Source organism: Lepisma saccharinum, chromosome 23, assembly GCF_977018435.1.
Source record: "Lepisma saccharinum chromosome 23, izLepSacc3.1, whole genome shotgun sequence".
Classification (NCBI taxonomy): domain Eukaryota; kingdom Metazoa; phylum Arthropoda; class Insecta; order Zygentoma; family Lepismatidae; genus Lepisma; species Lepisma saccharinum.
In genome coordinates, this window is record NC_139251.1 from 64,640,808 (window position 1) to 64,658,958 (window position 18,151).

General features: G+C 40.2%; 1 protein-coding gene across 1 annotated transcript in view; it reads right to left on the reverse strand.

Annotated features, from left to right (window-relative positions):
• Positions 1-575: 575 nt before the first annotated feature.
• Positions 576-18,151, reverse strand: part of LOC146005403 (boophilin-H2-like) — a 35,930-nt gene continuing 18,354 nt past the window's right edge. Inside the window, exons 2-5 of the mRNA XM_083144641.1 lie at positions 17,094-17,325; positions 12,177-12,347; positions 5,540-5,713; positions 576-947 (exon numbers count right to left, since the gene is read on the reverse strand). Coding sequence (XP_083000767.1) covers positions 928-947; positions 5,540-5,713; positions 12,177-12,347; positions 17,094-17,325 — 597 coding nt within the window. The 3' untranslated portion in view covers positions 576-927. The remainder of the gene's footprint in view (positions 948-5,539; positions 5,714-12,176; positions 12,348-17,093; positions 17,326-18,151) is intronic.

Genomic DNA, 18,151 nt, shown 5'->3' on the forward strand with positions numbered 1-18,151 from the left:
TAAAAATTATATGATATATTAATCGATTTTGGAATACCTAAGAAGCTCGTTAATATGATTAAAGCATGCAATAATAAAACAGAAAGTAAAACTATTGTGGATATTAATATGACTAAAAAAATACAATTGATGATAGGTTAAGACGGAGAGATGCATTATCTCCGTTGCCCTTTAATTTTGAATTAGAATATGATGTTAGGAAGGTAAAACAAACGAATGAAAGACTAGACTTAAATGCTCTAACTCAGTTGTTAGCATGTGCAGATGATGTAGAATTACTATGGGATGATATAAATACAATTAAGAAAGATGCTATTTAAAAAAAAAAAAAACAGCTAAAGAGATAGGTTGGGAAGTTAACAAAGAGAAAACTAAATATATGCTTACAGGCCGAAACCAAGTGTTAGGTAATAATCAAAATTTAATTATTTATAAATCGTTTGAATCAGTTTCCTAATTCAAGTACTTAGGAGTAATACTAACAAATTAAAATGATATTTTATATAAATTTTATTAAATAATAAAAATGCGGAAAGTCTTCACAAATGTTAAAACATTTATTATCGAATTGGAAGAATTTAGTTCGTACAATGACAGATTTATAAAATTCAGATTTCTTCTGCTGCAATTGGAATTTATCATCGACTTGTAATACTAGAGCCAATTGATTTGTATCCTCAGGTTTCAGGCTGGGGACGAGACAAGACGATGCTAAGCGCAGGAACATCCTGCCACTTGGCTCATCCCCAACTGAAAAGTTAGAAAATAGCTTCTCACTCTATAATCTTTAGTCTTCACTTGTAAATGCACTGATTTATGTATACAGGATATGATAGTGAATGGCAATGTTAACGGTTTTATTTCGTCGTGGTCTCTGCATGTATGGTTTCATTCTTGATATCTTCCGTTACACAACATTCTTCTTATTCAATCTTGCAAGGGCACTTCTGAAAAAGATATAGATGGAAGCTACAATTGAGATATTTCATTTTCTACCAATCTGTTCTGATATAAGGGTGTAGTTTCAGGGGGAAAGGGTCGAAAGAAACCTAGGGGAAAGAAAGAAAGAAATAGTAAAACCTGTCTCTGACCTCCTGTGGCTTGGAAAATAGTAAAGAGATGAAGGGAGCTCGAGAGAGACGTAGGGAAAGAGAGGATGTGAAACACTGAAACAAAACAAGACAGGAGAAAGAAAGTGACAGAGAAGCGGAGAGTGAAAGAAAAAGATACAAGGTAAGACAGAACACAACAGGGTGTAACAAAGGAAAGATAAACTGAAATGGAAAGAGAGACACACCCTTGAGAAAACAAAAGAATGAGACAGAGTAGAGAGAAGTGAGAGCGATAAACAGTGAGTGAGAGAAAAAGAAAGATAAGAGGAAAGAATGAGACATAGTGAAAGAGAAAAATTGAAAAACAAAGAATGAAACTGAAAATTAGAAACATAGAAACGACACTAAGACAGAGAAAAATATCGACCATAATCATGCACTACTTGTAAAATATCAAAATAAAACTACAGTAGAGAAAGATATTATTATATATTAAACGTAATTCCTAATTTGCTCGGTGACAAGAATATTTATTTATTTGAGATATCCTGAATACAGAGAGAATCCATTTTATATCAGGGTATCAACAGAAAGAAAAATATAAATTAACAAATGAGAAGCACGCACACATACACAAACACACATATACTGTATATGTAACAAGAATAAAACAATGATTAGAGTATAACAAATATTAATTACTGTTCAGCTTGTTGATGCACGCCTTTCTGAAAGCCTGCTTAGATAGATGGAAGCCTGGAGGATCATTTAGTATATTATACGCTTGTGTGTAGCCTATAGAGAAATAACATTTGTTCTAGGCATAACTAATAACAATCTAGATGCTGGAGAAGATTGATATTTTGAGCCTCCTCGATGACGTCGTCGCCTTGTAATCAAGGGGTTCGATACCTGGTGGAGGCACAGTAATTCGGATCCGACTTGAAACTGTAGGTCCAGTCCCGATTAGTCTATCTGTGCATAAAGTGGACTTAAAAAATTAATTCAAACAAACAAGCAAACGACATTGATATACTTTCTCAGCAATTAGCTTCCCCTAGAGAAAATTCAAGTCAGATTTTCATTATTAACAGAAAAAAACTGAATCACACAAAAATTAATGAGTAATGAAGGTTATGTTTGACCTAATGTTATTATTAATATTCTATGTTTATTGCGATTATGAACGAAGTCTGGCAAAAAAAGCAACTGTTTTACGGGATTTTCAAATTCAGTTCTGCTGAATTTTGACAGGCACGGTAGTAAAGCGTTCTTTTTATTGGGCTAGATAACTCCCGTTACTCAACGTAGGAATCTAAAAGTTTCTTAGGCTGTCTCCGAAAGGTACAAAGAGCAGTCGTCAAGTATATTCTTGACGAAAGTGACGTTACACGTTCGAAAGCGCCAAGTACACGAGCAATCGAGACCACAGCGCGGAGAACACATCGTTGCAGACTTGATCACGTGACATCCTCACTCGTTGCTTATTTATTTGAAATCACGGAGGTACACTAAAAAGTTGACTGAAGAAATGTCGGCCTAACACCGTCACTTTTCGCTTCCATCCAACTACCGTTAAAAATGATCGTGACCGTTTTTGAAGTAGAAACGAGCACGACATCGTTGCTCTAATTAATGTAATTTGAATGATCCAGTTTTAAGCAATATATTTATTGTTTAAACAACTATAATTTATAATTATTATTTATCTTTATGCATGATAAAATATTCAAATTGAAATTATAACAGTGTGTGCTGTTTTTATAAATTTACAGGTAGGCTGTTAAATTTTTAACGGTAGATTATTGTAAATTTTACGGTGTGGAAAGCCAACAAGTTGTTGGTTGTATGCTCTTCTAATGTGTAGAAATGTATGCATAAGAACATTTGAAAATGCTATGTAATTTTTGTGGTGAAAAACAAGTGTTTAAAACGTGGGAAAAACAAAGTTTCATCGGTTTTATCTACTAATGGTATTTGGCGCTGCAGTCGAAGTGCAATTCGAAAGACTTTCACTTCCAGTCCACGACGTCAAGACCGCATTGCAAGACCATACTAGGAGGATGCTCAGGGCGTCCCCGATGGCGCAGTGGTAGCGTCGTCACCTTGTAATCAAGGGGTCCCGGGTTCGATACTCTGTGGAGGCACATAGTCTTTCGGATCCCACTTTAAGCTGTAGGTCCAGTCCAGATTTGCCTTACTGTGCATAAAGTGCACTTAAAACACCAAGTCAATCAATCAATCTGAGGATGCTCGCTTCAAGTACGGTCTTGCACCTTTCGGACACGGCCTTAGTGCATATTATATAGAGTCGTAATGAATGTAGATGAGGTTTGTTTGTTCATCCTCCTCATTTGTGGAAAACCGAGCAGCGGCGCTGTAGCGTTGAAAGAGGGGCGGAAGAGAGATAGGAGGCTTCGTCGGTCGCGTTCATGCAGTGTCATCTGAATCGTTAATAAAAGTGCAATCATGGTGGAATAAAGAGGAGGTGGCTATGTGAAAATGAGGGCGCTTTTTTCACCACGCAGTATTTTTACCCCTCAACGGCTTCCCCAGTCCTGCTCTCCTGGCCTCGGCGTGCAGGCGGGATACTCGCACCGCATGGAGAGCTCGCTGGCCCTCACAAATATAGTTGAAGTCCTGATTCGAACGTCAGTTCAGTATTTTTGACATAGCTCGAGAGGAAGCCGACGGCACGCGTATCTGGTTTCGAGCCAGCACCTGTTTTTCTGAGAAGCGGTGCTGTCACTTTTTCCTCCAGTGTTTAGACATCCAACAGGATACACTCCCAAGATATCCACATTGTGTAACATTATAGCACAACACAATGACACAACCTACCAAATATAACCGCAACCTCACGTTATAAAATCTGTAAAGAAACTGAATTGGCAACGTCTCATTTACTCCACGTGAACTTGACAGGAGCTGTTAGTTGTTAAAACGAATGTTATTGGTGGAAATGGTTTGAGGGGAGGATATACTGGGCTCCACGTGGACTTGACATATGGTTGTCAGGCGGAAACTGATCTTTGGGAACTTTCTTTGAAGTATAGTGGTGTTCGAATCAGGACTTCAACTTTACATGCAAGTTGTTGCTCAAGCCTGGTAAAAGGATTGGATTGATTTGTTGCTTTAAGTGCACTTTATGCTCAGTAAGGCTAATCGGGACTTGACCTACAGTTTAAAGTGGGATTCGAACCACTATGTGCTTCCACCGGGAATCGAACCCTGGACCCCTTGCTTACAAGGCGACGACGCTACCACTGCACAATCGGGGAGGCCTGCCTGGTAAAGGGAAATGTTTGTATTTATATAAAGCAAAGAACTAGCTGTAGAGGAAGAACTACTTCTTCCAGAAAGTTGCCAAAACCTACCTAAATTCACTCTGTTTGATTCTCTAGAAAACATAGATGCTCTAACAGTCTTACAAATCAAGTGTACAAACGAGGTGACGTTTTAGTGAAGTTATCTATTATCATTTACTTAAAAAATGATTCATCCTTCACACTATAATATTACCTCATTTGATATTTAGATGTTTAGAATTTTGCAATTTTCAGGAAAGTTATTTGATAACTGCATATTTGTATTGTGTCGCCCCAGTCGTCTGCAGCTTTTTCAAGTCCTAACCGTTGCATCTGTGTGAGAGTAATCTGTGTTCAACTCCTTTTTTTAAAATATGTTATATTTCTTTCTGTAAAAACACGTTATTGTTAATATCTCATATGTAAAGGGTTTTTAAACTGAATTCTTACTGAAAAATAATGTAAAAGATTTTGGTATTTTATTAAAATACAAGAAAATTGTAAAACGTTGTAAATGATATCTAATTATGAATGTATAAATAACTGTACGGTTGCCTAAGAGAAATGTAAACAAATTTTCTGTATAAAAGGCAATAGCTTTGTAAGCCTGTGGGACACTCTCCTGGTTGCTGAAAGGCTGGTGATTCAGGGGACGTTTGGGGAAATATCTTGCCGTGCTCTTCGGGGCGGCTTGGGGTACTTGTATTCCAAGGCGGATATTTCTAAACCTAACTCTGAAAAGGTGTTCTTCTGCATCACCAAAACACCAGAGTTTTAAACTGCCGTAGAACTAATAAGTTTCGGCCTACAAGTTATTTCGGGTGACTTGTCTCTTTAAAAAAGTTTATGTATATCGTCGGAAGCTTGAATAAATCTCTAAGTAAGAGATTCTAATACTCTTTTATTCCAAATCAATATAGGTATAAAACTAAACAAATCCTACACCACAGACCACGCAGAGGCTCGGTCCTACTAACCCTCTGATGCCCTTGAGAAGTCCGATAAAGGGTTATCTACGGACTAATCTAAAGCCCTAAAGCCAGAAGGTGTGTGTCAGTATAGTCACATTCTTACAAGAACGAAGACACAGTGCACATCAACATGAATTAATCAATCTGACTTTCACTAAATTTCATAACCTAACCTAATCTATCTTGTAAAGAACCTGAATTAGCTTACCTTCACAATACCTTAAACAGCTGGATTCGCTGAGGAAGTTGTTCGTATTTCCTCCACAACCCCCATACCCGAATCCGAGGCATGTTTTGTTCCCATGGTCGTGATACCAACGGCGAATGTGTGCTCTACAGGGACCGGAACTTCTGGGTAGGCCACACGCGATTGCTGGATCAACTGGTAACATTAAAAAGAGCTATCAGTACCATATCAGAGTTTATTTAATGAATAGATGAAAATAGACATTGTCGTTCAAAGACTATAACCGATGTGCCAATTACAAATCCCCAGATGTGCCAATTACAAATCTCCATCGGTCTTTCTACGCTTCCCCCCAAGATCTTATTTTCTGCTCTCTGAGAAGAAACCCAGCTGCCTCGAGAAACCAGCGTTCGTTCCCATGGAATCTCCCATATGTCACCGCCCCTACTTCAAGGTGAAGGAAACAGTGTGTCCGGCAATAAACTCCCATATCTGTCCCGTACAAATTCATCTAAACTCTGGCTCACGTCAAGATAATTTCAAGCCCAGATGGAGCCTATCACGGAACTTCGGGCATTTAAAATTTAAAACCCCAAGAAGACTTTCTCCCTTGTTTTGAACAAAGATCCTCTGTCCTCGTGAGATTTTGCAGGTGGCCAGGCTCGGAATCGAGACAATTGCTCCACACATGGTGTTCTCCACGAGACGCATAACTTCCACGATCGCCGCCAGCCCGTCTGGCTCACTGACATCGAATTGACAAGAGTAAATAGCAGAGAATCTTGAACTCCAACCCTGCCAGAACATTTCTCTTCGTATCTCTTCGCTTCGATGGGATTTTGGCAGGCAAGGAAGACATAACTTTAACGAAGTGTCCCAGTTGCGAGCAATAAAAATGGAGTTGTTAGTGATAAGAATTAATTAGAACAGATGCTTTCCATTCTCGAGATCAGCTCTCTGAACAAGGTGCTATTGTGTTTTTGTGTTAAGCGATTCTCACCCTTATCACCCCCGTGTGTTACGATTATCGCCCCTACATACAGAAGTGACCACGTGTGGGCGGAGCAAAAAGTTCAACGACCAATAGAGAAGAGGAACAATTCTTCCGAGAACGAAGAGAAAAGAGGAAGTAAGAACTTAACAGACACAGTTCGATAGACACACTTGGATTTAGCAGTTCGAGATTCACATTTTAGAGAGACAGTTTTAGAACATTCATTCACAGTTAAAAGTTTCAGATAGAAACTTTGTTTTTCAGCACCTTTGTAGGTCAGAGAGAAACTGTTTTCTCTCTCTAGACCATGATTAAATTCCTAGCTTTGGGTGCTCGAATGTAGTGTTTACGTATAAAACCGACCATCAGCGGTCTGCGTTGCTCACTTGTTTAGACCCGGTGCATTGTGGGTCCGTGACAGTGTGTTTTTTTTATGGTGCCTCAGTAGGCGAGCGGAATTGTAAGTATGTATACAGTGGTGTATTAAATATTATGTCGTAACTTATTTCAGTGTCCAGTGTTCTGATTTCTGATTTCCGATTCCTGATTCTTAAATTCATGATAAATTCATGGTAAACTTGGCTAGTAAACGAAGACCAATGTCGAAGGAACATCATCGTCCTTCTCCATTGGCCGGACCAGTGACCGTTCACGCAATGTACAATTCTAATCATATCTAATTCAAATTGTGTTCGTACATTTTAATTTCTCCTTACATTAGAACATCCATGCCTAAAAATTAGCCGTAACCTTGGTTCGAACTCTAAACGCCCCCCTTTTATTTTTAATTATTGTTATAAGACTATGCACTGGCTTAGCCAACCAGGCCCGGGCAAGAGGGCATGTGACCGTAACCTGCATATCAGACAACAACCACCAATAAATACATCTTGATATACAGTTTCAGTGCCCCAGGGATCCCGAGGTCGAATCCCGGCTTGGGCATGGGTTTGTGTGTCTCTTCATGAATTTCATTATATCATCACTCATCCTCAGCTTCGAGATTAGCCAAAAGTTGCAGAGATTGCGAAGTAAAATGAACCCAATCAATTCAATTCAATTCAACTTTCAGTGCCATGGTGAGGGTGGGCGTACAAAGGTTTGGGGTAGGAACAGGGGGTACAAGGGGTACATTGTACAATTTCATTTTTTGGCAGAGGGTACAGTATTCTGTAAACCATTTGACCGTACAAAGATCTCATTAAACCTTACCTGGATATCTTGGATAAGACTATCACGGACCTATCAAGCAACAACTTATTGGTAGTGATGGATTCCAACGCAAAGTCTAGACTCTGGAATAGCAGAATCTTGGATGATCGTGGGCAAGAACTAGAGGATTTTATAGCAAGCAAAAACTTTAGTGTGATAAATCGCAGGTCGGAGATTCCTACTTATTCCAAAAATAGAGGAGGGACTTCAAATATCGATGTTACTACTACAAATCACCGAGGGAGGATGTATGTTGTCAATTGGAAGGTAGAAGACAACCAAACGGTTAGTGATCACAATCTGATTAGTTATAATATCCAACTTATGAAAAGACACACACTTAAAAATAACAACATCAAGAGGATCTGGAGTACCAGAGATCAAGACCACCTGAGGTCACTGGTCACGAATCAGCTTAAGCTAAATCCTATGAGTCCAGGAAGATCGGCTGAGGATATTGCAAAAACTATTACATCTGCAATTCGATCAATTCCCAAATCCACTAAGAGCTTACCAAGCATGAGTGGCCCCAATATATATTGTCACGTAGGAGTGTCACCCGTCGATTGAGAAAGCGCTACCAAAAGGCTGCCACAGAAAGAGACAGGTTGTTCTTTTTGGAAAAATATCGGAATTCCAAGCGCATCTACTCTTCCCTTATTGAACAGTACAAAGTGAAATCAAGGTCAAGGTTCGTTCAGCAGGAGATTGAAAGAAATCCTTGGGGGAAACCATATAGAATGGCCTCGCAGAGGAGCAGGCAAAGGTTTGCTCCGGTCCTAATGAAGAAAAGTGAAACTACTTATAGTAAGACCTGGGACGAGGCAGTTTCCTACTTGATGGAAAAGTTACTTCCGTTGGATGATTCTCTTCAAGACACTCCAGAACAGCGGATCATCAGAGCGAATGCAAATAATAAATACAACAATCAACTGATGGTGATACCGTTCGCTCAAGAGGATATTGCGCTTATTATCGATAGATTGAGAAATAGGAAGGCCCCTGATCCTGACGGCATTTCAAATGAAGTCATCAAGATTTTGAAGAACAACTTACTTGGTGACCTACAGCTACTTTATAATCAGTGTTTACTCCAGGCGATCTTCCCCAATACGTGGAAATTGGCCAGACTTGTGCTCTTTTTAAAGGATGCTAAAAGGGACCCAGTTCTCGTCAAGTCATACAGGCCGATGTGTTTATTGGACACCCTGGGAAAGGTTTTTGAAAGACTTATTGCCAAACGCTTAAACGAGAGATCAATCCTTAGCAACAACTCTGAACGGCTGTATGGCTTCCAGAAGGGACGCTCCACTGAGGATGCAATCAATATGGTAACACCGATTGTACAACAAGATCTCAGGATATATGTCCTTGCAATAGCTATTGATATAAGTGGAGCGTTCGACAACGTCTGGTGGCCGTACTTGCTTGGAGAACTTCAAAGACTTCGTATACCAATGGCTCTATATAATGTTATAAAGGATTACTTAAGCAATAGGAGTGTCCAATACACATGGGGTACAGCCAGTATAAATAGAAATATCAATAAAGGCTGCCCTCAAGATTCCGTATTGGAACCCATACTATGGAACGTCACGATGGAGCCAATTCTGGTGGAGCTCCTGCACATGACTGACGTAACTGATGTAGTTGCATACGCTCATGACCTACAAATTATCTTCAGTGCCGACAATCGTAGAGACCTTGAGACGAAGACTAATAATGTTATGTTGAGGCTTGAAGAATGGTCATCGAAAAGTAAGCTAACAATAGCGACTGAAAAAACCCATGAGATATTGCTAAAAGGTAAACTACAGAGATCTCCAGTAATAAAGCTTGGAAATTGTTCCATTCGACCTGCGTTGGAAGTCAAGTACTTAGATATATTAATCCAGACACAACTGGGTTTTCACTCTCACATAGTTAATGTCTTGACGAAAGCAAAAACCACTATGCATAACATTATGAGCATGAGTATGCCTTTTGACGTAGCAATGCTATATTACAGAGCGGTGTTTGTGCCGACCGTATGCTATGAATCCCTTACCTGGGCAATGATGACCCTCAACCAATATGTGAAAGTAAAGTTACGGGCAGCACAGAGAAATATCTTCTTGAGAATACTGGGTGCGTTTCGGACGTCCTCTACAGCTGCTGTAATAGTAATTGCCGGTGTTCTTCCACTCGATTTCGAGGTTCAGAGATACGCAGCCGGATACTGGCTGAGGAAAGGGCAGCATAATAAGATCGTAGCCCTTCTTGGTCAAAACCTCAACACATTTCAGGATATCGATCAACACTTAGAAAATGTCTGGAAGATGGAATGGGAACAGCATCCCGGTTCCGGACGTACCAAAGGATTTCTGCCGTTGATGAAGATAAGACCTAAGAACGCCTTCTTCCGACCATCAAAGGGTATTACTCATTTCATTACAGGACATGGCCCTTACGGTTCCTATTTAAAGAGGCTCGGACTAAGATCTGATGATAAGTGCCAGAAATGTGGAGTAATAGATACACCTGAATACGCCCTTTTAACTTGCGAGACATTTGACGACGTCCGAATTCGGCGTCTGAGGACTAATTTAAGAAGAGGCTCATTCCAGCAGATGGCGAGCTGCCAGAAGACCTTCAATATCGTCAACAAGCTTGCAGATATAATACAGTGTGTCCGTAAAGTCATGGTGCACTTTTGACCGGTCACAGGAAACCAACAAAACAAGATAGAAATGTGAAATCTTCACCAAATAAAAGGAAAACTCTGCAAGTTTCTTACCTATTCAGTGCAGTTCGATGTGGCCTCTATTTGTTGCCCAACACACATCTAAAAGATACTCACGTTCTTCCCACACACTGTTAAGGACGTCTGGTGTAACAGAGTGAATAACGTCTGTGATTCTCTGTTTTAAATGATTAATGTCGTTGATATGTTCACTGTAAACATGTTACTTCACATAACCCCACAAGTAAAAGTCTAAGGGCATCAGATCTGGGGATCCTGGTGGGCATGGCTGGACAGAATCCCTGCCTATCGACAGCTGGGGGAATGTTGTATCCAGAAACTCACGAACAATGTTGGCGTAGTGTGGAGGCGCGCCGTCATGTTGAAAGATGACACCTTCTGGAAATTGTGGCACTGCATACATTTCCAACATGTCAAGGTAGTTGTTTGCCGTCACAGTCTGCTCCGCAAAGAAAAATGGGCCTATCACTTTATCATGCATCAGGCCACACCGCACGTTCACTTTAGGGGTGTTACGTTCGTACTCAACGTAGGCACGAGGATTTTCAGCAGCCCATATTCGGACGTTATGGCGATGAACATGTCCACAGACATGGAATGTCGCCTCATCGCTAAACACAATCTTCTGCAGAAATCGTTAATTCTTGTCGATCTTATGAAGCATATCTGTAGCAAACGCGAATCGTGTGGGTCTATCCGCCGGTTTGATAGCGTGCAACAGCTGCAATTTGTAACCCGAAAAATGCAGACGTTTCTTTAACACCTTATGAACTGTAGTCTTGCTTAGGTGTAATTGTCGAGCACACGCACGCACAGATTTTTTAGGGCTCCTTAGGTAGCTCTCCCATATAGCCTCTACAGACTCGTCACTTACAGATGGCCTACCAAAACGGGGTTTGTCCAACAAACTGCCGGTATCCTTCAACTGCCTATCCCACCGATTAATGTTATTCCTATGTGGTGGCGCTTCGTTGTACACGCAATGATATTCACGTTGCACTTTGCTCACGGATTCGAACTTCGCAAGCCACAGAACACACTGGACTTTCCTCTGTACCGTCCACATCTCGACTGGCCTGGGCGAGGGCTGATCTGCTGCTGCGCACTTCGTGGTGTTGTGTCATCACCTGTGTGCGCACACGCTTGCGCATCATAGTACGGAAACTTGGAGAGTTTTCCTTTTATTTGGTGAAGATTTCACATTTCTATCTTGTTTTGTTGGTTTCCTGAGACCGGTCAAAAGTGCACCATGACTTTACGGACACACTCGTATCAAGCTATTAGGAATTCGAGTATAGAAGATCTGACCACACAGAGAGAGATACCACTCTTGGCTCTACTATACGTAGGACTGTCGCAGTTCAGGATCTACCTAGGAGACCAACTCGAGTACTGAGATCAGCCATTACTGTGACCACTCAGGAAGATCATCAGCAAGATTTTGATTATTACAAATATATATATGTATTATATTACCGAACTAAAAACAAAACACGGTCGTAATTCCCATGGCAACAGCACATACAAGATGTGTACATAAAAATCAGTCCCTATCCTGTGACATCATCAGTGACAGGTTTTAATATTAACTAAACACAGAAATCAAGTTATAGAGATTTAAAAATACACATTTGTACAACGAGAAAGATAATTAGGAAGGAACAATAAATATTTGTACAAGAGGAAGTACGTGTCAACATCCAACTTACTTGAGCAGGATTTGTGACACGCTGTTTCATTGTAAAACATCCCGCACTTCCCTTCTGCCACCCGACGGCAACTTTTCTTCTTAGCGTTGTAATACCAGGTCAGTTTTGGGTTCTTGCATGGAATCTTGGACATACTCTGTCTGCAGAATCCAGGCATTTGTGGAAAGGGATCTGCAAAACAGTCACGTGATCTAATTCCATTCACTAAGGTCCACAACCCTTACCGTTTCTACGTGGATACCCATACATCTAAATTCATTCAATTATTTGTACAGTCACCTGCAGTAAAATCCTGAAATACTCCTTTACCAGTATGACGTCATGTGTGTTGCCTATGTATATACATATCGTCTTATAAACACATGTTTCACACGCCTCCCCGATGCGCGTCGTCACCTTGTAATCAAGGGGTACCGAGTTCGATACCTATGTGGAAGCACATAGTGATTCGGATTCCACTTTAAACGGTAGGTCCAGTCTCGATTAGCCTTACTGTGCACAAAGTGGACTTATGACACACACACGCACATACTGAGACAAATGACCTCCCGGATGTGTTAGTGATAACGTCGTCGACTTGTAATCAAGAAGTCCCGGGTTCGATACCAGATGGAGGCACATATATATTCGGATCCCACTCTAAATTGTATTCCCAGTCCAGATTAGCATCTCTGTGGATAAAGTGGACTTATAAACTCATATATATATATATATATATATATATATATATATATATATATAATATATATATATATGTTGATGAGGTATAATGAGTGAAGATAGAGAAGAGGCACGTTTAATGCTCTCTTTACACTGTTCATTAACCTGACGTTTCCGTCGACTGCCTGTAGTTATCCCACGAATGCGCTGCATTTTCTAATGCCTCCGTACTGGGGTTATACGGGAGGTGACGAAAGTACACCTCAGCGGTAGAGGACTTGAGGAGTAATAGAATAGCCTCTAGTCCTGCAGGAGTATAAAACATGAAGTCCGGAAGGACATCGCTCTGTTAACTTAGAAATTCATCCGATACACTCAGCGTGGGATAACGGGAGAGTCAGTCAGAGTCGACGTACGAACACTGACAAGTTATGGATGTAGATTCGTCTAGGACAGCACTCATTAATAATAGCGGACAGGTATGATAAGTGTGGAGACAGCATTTCACTCAGTTATATCTTATCTTACTCTTCATTCACCGGGACGGGACCCTTTTACAGTTATTATGAAACTTAAACCGAGTCACACTTCAATATATATATACAAAGGCTGTCGCAGAGAAGGTAAGACAGATTTTTTCCTGGCTTGGCGACACTGCCTATGGTTTCGGTACTAGTCGCGTCGTGCAGGATGACTCATTCTGTTTCCGTAGCAAGTTGTCACATGCTGCGAAACCACGTTAGTGAGCAGCTGTGTTGATTTACGTAGAACGTGTTTCGTTTACCCCTCCAGGTTTTGGGTATAACATTGCTCTTCGCGATGAGTATTCAAGATGAACAGCGACATGCCATAAAATTTTATTGGCGTTTAGGGAAAAGTGCTGCGGAAATATATGCAATGTTTCAACAGGCATATGCCGATCAAGACAGACTGAGTAGAGCCACAGTATTACCAAGGAGTCATTGCGACTTTGCGCCAGCACGTAGCAAAAAAAGAGACCGCATTTGAAGAACTCCTTCATATTGCACCACGATAACGTACGCCCGCATACCGCGCGAGCTTTTCAGGATTACGCGACGAAGAGAAAAATAGAAATTTTCCCGCATCCAGCATACAGTCCGGACCTTGCACCCTGCGACTTTTGGCTATTTCCACTTTTAAAGGCCGCTTTAAGTGGTCGTCATTTCATGACGAACAAAGAAGTGATCACCGCAGCGCAAGTTTTCTTGAGTTCGCTACCTGACGACGAATTTTCAAAGACATACACAAAGTGGCAGGAGCGTTTGGACGCTTGCTTAGCTGTCAATGGTGCTTATTTTGAAAAAGATGTACGTCTACTCGATAAGGCTGATTCTGAATAAAACATTTGTGGTTTGTAATTTTTTTGTTTCATTTTAATGATTCTTGGAGGGGTCCATGTACATGCTTGTCTTTTAACTACTACGCAGTCACGACTTTTTGACCTATTGCTCTCATTTTGGTCTCAATGGGCAGCTAATGAACCAAATTCTCACCCTAGTACATTTGCTAGCCAATGGAGGTCGCTGTTTTCTTATACAGGAATTAGTCTCACCTTCTCTGCGACAGCCTTTGTATATATATATATATATATATATATATATATATATATATATATATATATATATATATATATACAGGGTGTTTCTGTGCTGATGATACAAACTTTCAGGGATGATGCAGAAGGGCAGATCAGGTAACCGAGCTGGCCACGGAACAGCTTGTGAAACTTGTGCAGATAATAAAAGCATTACATCTTCATACACCGATTTTCGACTAAGTCCTTTCCGGACCAGGGTTCTTTATCTCAAATTGATACATGTACCCTTCTCCATCATCCGTGAAAGTTTGTATCATCAGTGCGGAAACACCCTGTATATATATATATATATATATATATATATATATATGTGTGTGTGTGTGTGTGTGTGTGTGTGTGTGTGTGTGTGTGTGTGTGTGTGTGTGTGTGTGTAAATATTGTTAAGCGAAAATACATCTCTGTGGTCAACAGAAAACGTTTGAAATGATTAATACACAATTGATAGTAAGAAATGATTGATACACAATTCAGTATTACACATAGAAAATTACACACATGGAAAAATATATATAATTAAATACAAAGTACATAAATTGAACCTGAAAATAGCTACTACTAAATACCACATTCCACGTCGTTGTCACGGTAAACCTTACCTCATGTTTATAGTTGTACAGTGGAATGCACAAGTAATGCCAAGTTAATTTTCAATCGACATTTTTATTCCCTCTATTTTACGCAATGAGAGCTTCAAGAATTGAAGCAAACCCCAAACGCGCCGCTGACACCCTCTCCACCACCATGCGAAAAAATCAATTCCTTAGAAACATGTAGGATGCAGGGAAAAAATAATGAAAAATAAGTCATGGACAATTTGCTGAACAATACTTGTGCATCCCACTGTACAAAGGTACCTTCAAAATCCAATTCAATAAGAGTATGCAGTTATAATTTGAGGAATAACATTGTTGTGAGGTCGTTACTAGGATTTACCCTTCTGATCTGCTGTGTATGTAAATATTTATTTTGGAGATGCATTTAATGTACAAGGTGGAATAAAAATTCTTTTTTTTTCGTTGGGGGAATTTCTGTAATGGCGTTGGCAACACTTATTTATTGTCAGTTGCATCCATCACCAATGTCCGCCATTCACAAAGGTTTCTTGTAGCGGAGCTCAACGCGCTGTAGCTGTCAGGGCGTTGTATAAAAAGGGCGACTATGATATTGAAAATATCGATATTATTTTTATCTCGAAAGGCATGATCTTATTCCATCGGCCAATGCAATCAGGAAGTGCCTGAAGAATTCTGAGGCAACAGGAAGTGCATTGAAGATGAAACATTGCTTGTCAGATGTTGACACTTGTCATGGATGTTTCTCTTGCAGGTTATCCAAGTGTCAGACGAAATGGTGGTCACCTGCAGATCGCAATTTTCAAAACATTAAAGCGCATATTTTGTAAATGGCAATGTGCAAGGGTGTAGTTGATATATTTGTATTTTTGTGCAATAAAATGTACAAGGAGAGTCAAATGAGAACCTTACCGTCAAAGAACTTCGTATTTGAGGGAAACTTCGTCATGAGACTGATAGATATCCGTAGGAGTCACATGCTGGTGGAACAAAGGGAGTGTGAAGCCACACGTGCAGTTGTGGAGCGGACATCAAGGGAGGAAGAGTGTTGTGTGCAAGTGCATTGGCGCTGTTTGCAGCATTTTCTTGTGCACGATGCCAAGGACATGTAAGAACGTTGTTGGTGGTCGGAAATATCAGAACTATACCTCCGATCAGGTGCAGGAGGCTTTACGACTGATCGGAAAGGGAAAAACGGTAGCGTGACTATCTTACCTCTTCATGGGGGTAATTTTGACCTGCTAGGAACGTAAGCAGAGATGACGAAGTTATCCCATTTGCTGGGTAACTTCGTCAAGAAAATGTTGACGTATTTCCCCCCTCCCCCAAATATTTTGGAATTTCTTTGGTATTCCTTCAGTACATTTATAAAGGACAAAGTGTTACTCGCGTTCGTGTTGTCACTCGCCACGGATTTTGCAGGGCACATTAGAATATGCCAAAATCTGTACGAAGTTACCCCGCTTGACGGTAATTTGTTTTTGTTTCTTCTCTAATAGATTTCCGTCTCTAGGGTTTCACAAGTTTGCTGAATTTTAGCACAGACCTATTGCTGATCCACATATAATTTAAACTGTGAATTAATGCCTGTATACGTAAAGAGGAATAAGTCTTTGGGATCCACGTGCAGTCATTTATGAGCCACTGCGAAGGCTTTTCCATCCATCTACCTTCGAACTGAGGCCATTGTCGAACTTTCTCCTTCATTAGTAAACTAGCTGGTGAGGTAAGCATGCACAGAGATATTGAATTTTCATTTACCGAGAAATTTCGGCAAGTTTTAGGCTGGTAAGTGGTAAAAGTGTGTAGAGGAGGCGCCATCTTTAAAATTACAAAAATTGGGTTTTGAAGCTTACTTGATTAGTTTTGCAGCCTTGAGGTCGTTTTGTAAATAGCAGTTACCTCATGTTAATTTTAGCTCTATACAGTCTGCTCTACATTTTTATTGAACTTTTAACGTTTTTATTTCACTCATGTAATAGTATTAGATTTGTTGCATTCAAAGAAGCACATTTTTTGCCACACCCTGAATAATATGATTTGACTATTATGTTGTATAGAAGTTACCCGAAGAGTTAATCTTATGACTCTTGTAACGTTTTCCTTTCTTTCCATCCTTTCTTGGTCTGGTCCTTCGATCGTTGCTTATCGACAGTTCCCTTTCCTTGTAGAACGGGGAATCCCGGATGTAGTGCGGGTCTCTTCGTGGAACATAGCCTGGATACGCACGGACTGGATACACTGGTCGTCTTATTGGACCCAGAGAGTATTTATATCCTGAATATGTGAAGCGTATTATCTGCAAGATTACAAATGAGTTCCATTATTTATTATTTATTTATTATTTACTTATTAACGTCTTATTTTAAATGGCGAAGTTAAGACCGTACAAGACCTTTTCTTCCACTCAACCATATACGTGAAATTATAATTTAATACATTTAACACAATGTATGTATACTTGTTTTTCATGTATCCACACACACACACACACACACACACACCCACAAGTTACACGCTGAATACAATATACAGAATACAGAATGAAAAATGTAAATTCAAATAACTGCAATATATTTTAAGTATGCACATATGCCTTTTGACTGACAATTACTCTGAAGATAGTCGCGTACACGTCTGCTGAAAGCAACGACTGAGCTTACTGTTCAAGTGGTTTCTGACAGTTGATTCCACAGCCTTACGGCCGATACGGAGAAGGAGTTGGAGAAGAAGTTTGATCTGTAGATGGAGATAGAGACAGACGAGGAGCTGCCTGATCTGGTGTCACGTTCGTGAAATTCGTGAAGAAGTTGGAAACGTGAAAGGAGATGGGAGGTGACTTGAGGTTGAGATTTCTGTAGAGTAATACCAGAGTGTGCAGCGATTAGTTAGTTGGGTAAATGCTATCACTTGATATGCTACTTTTGAAGTGGTTCATAGGTCGTGAACCACACTCGCACTTCCGTTAAGGAAAAAAAAAAAAGAAAACGAGGTTCGCTAGTAACTGACGTAGATAAAAATTATGTTTGTACGAGGGGAAATCTCTTTTCTTTGTGACATGAGACGCTATTATATTATTCTCTCCTCTGAGAGTCTTGCATTGACCGTAAACTGATGTTTGCTGC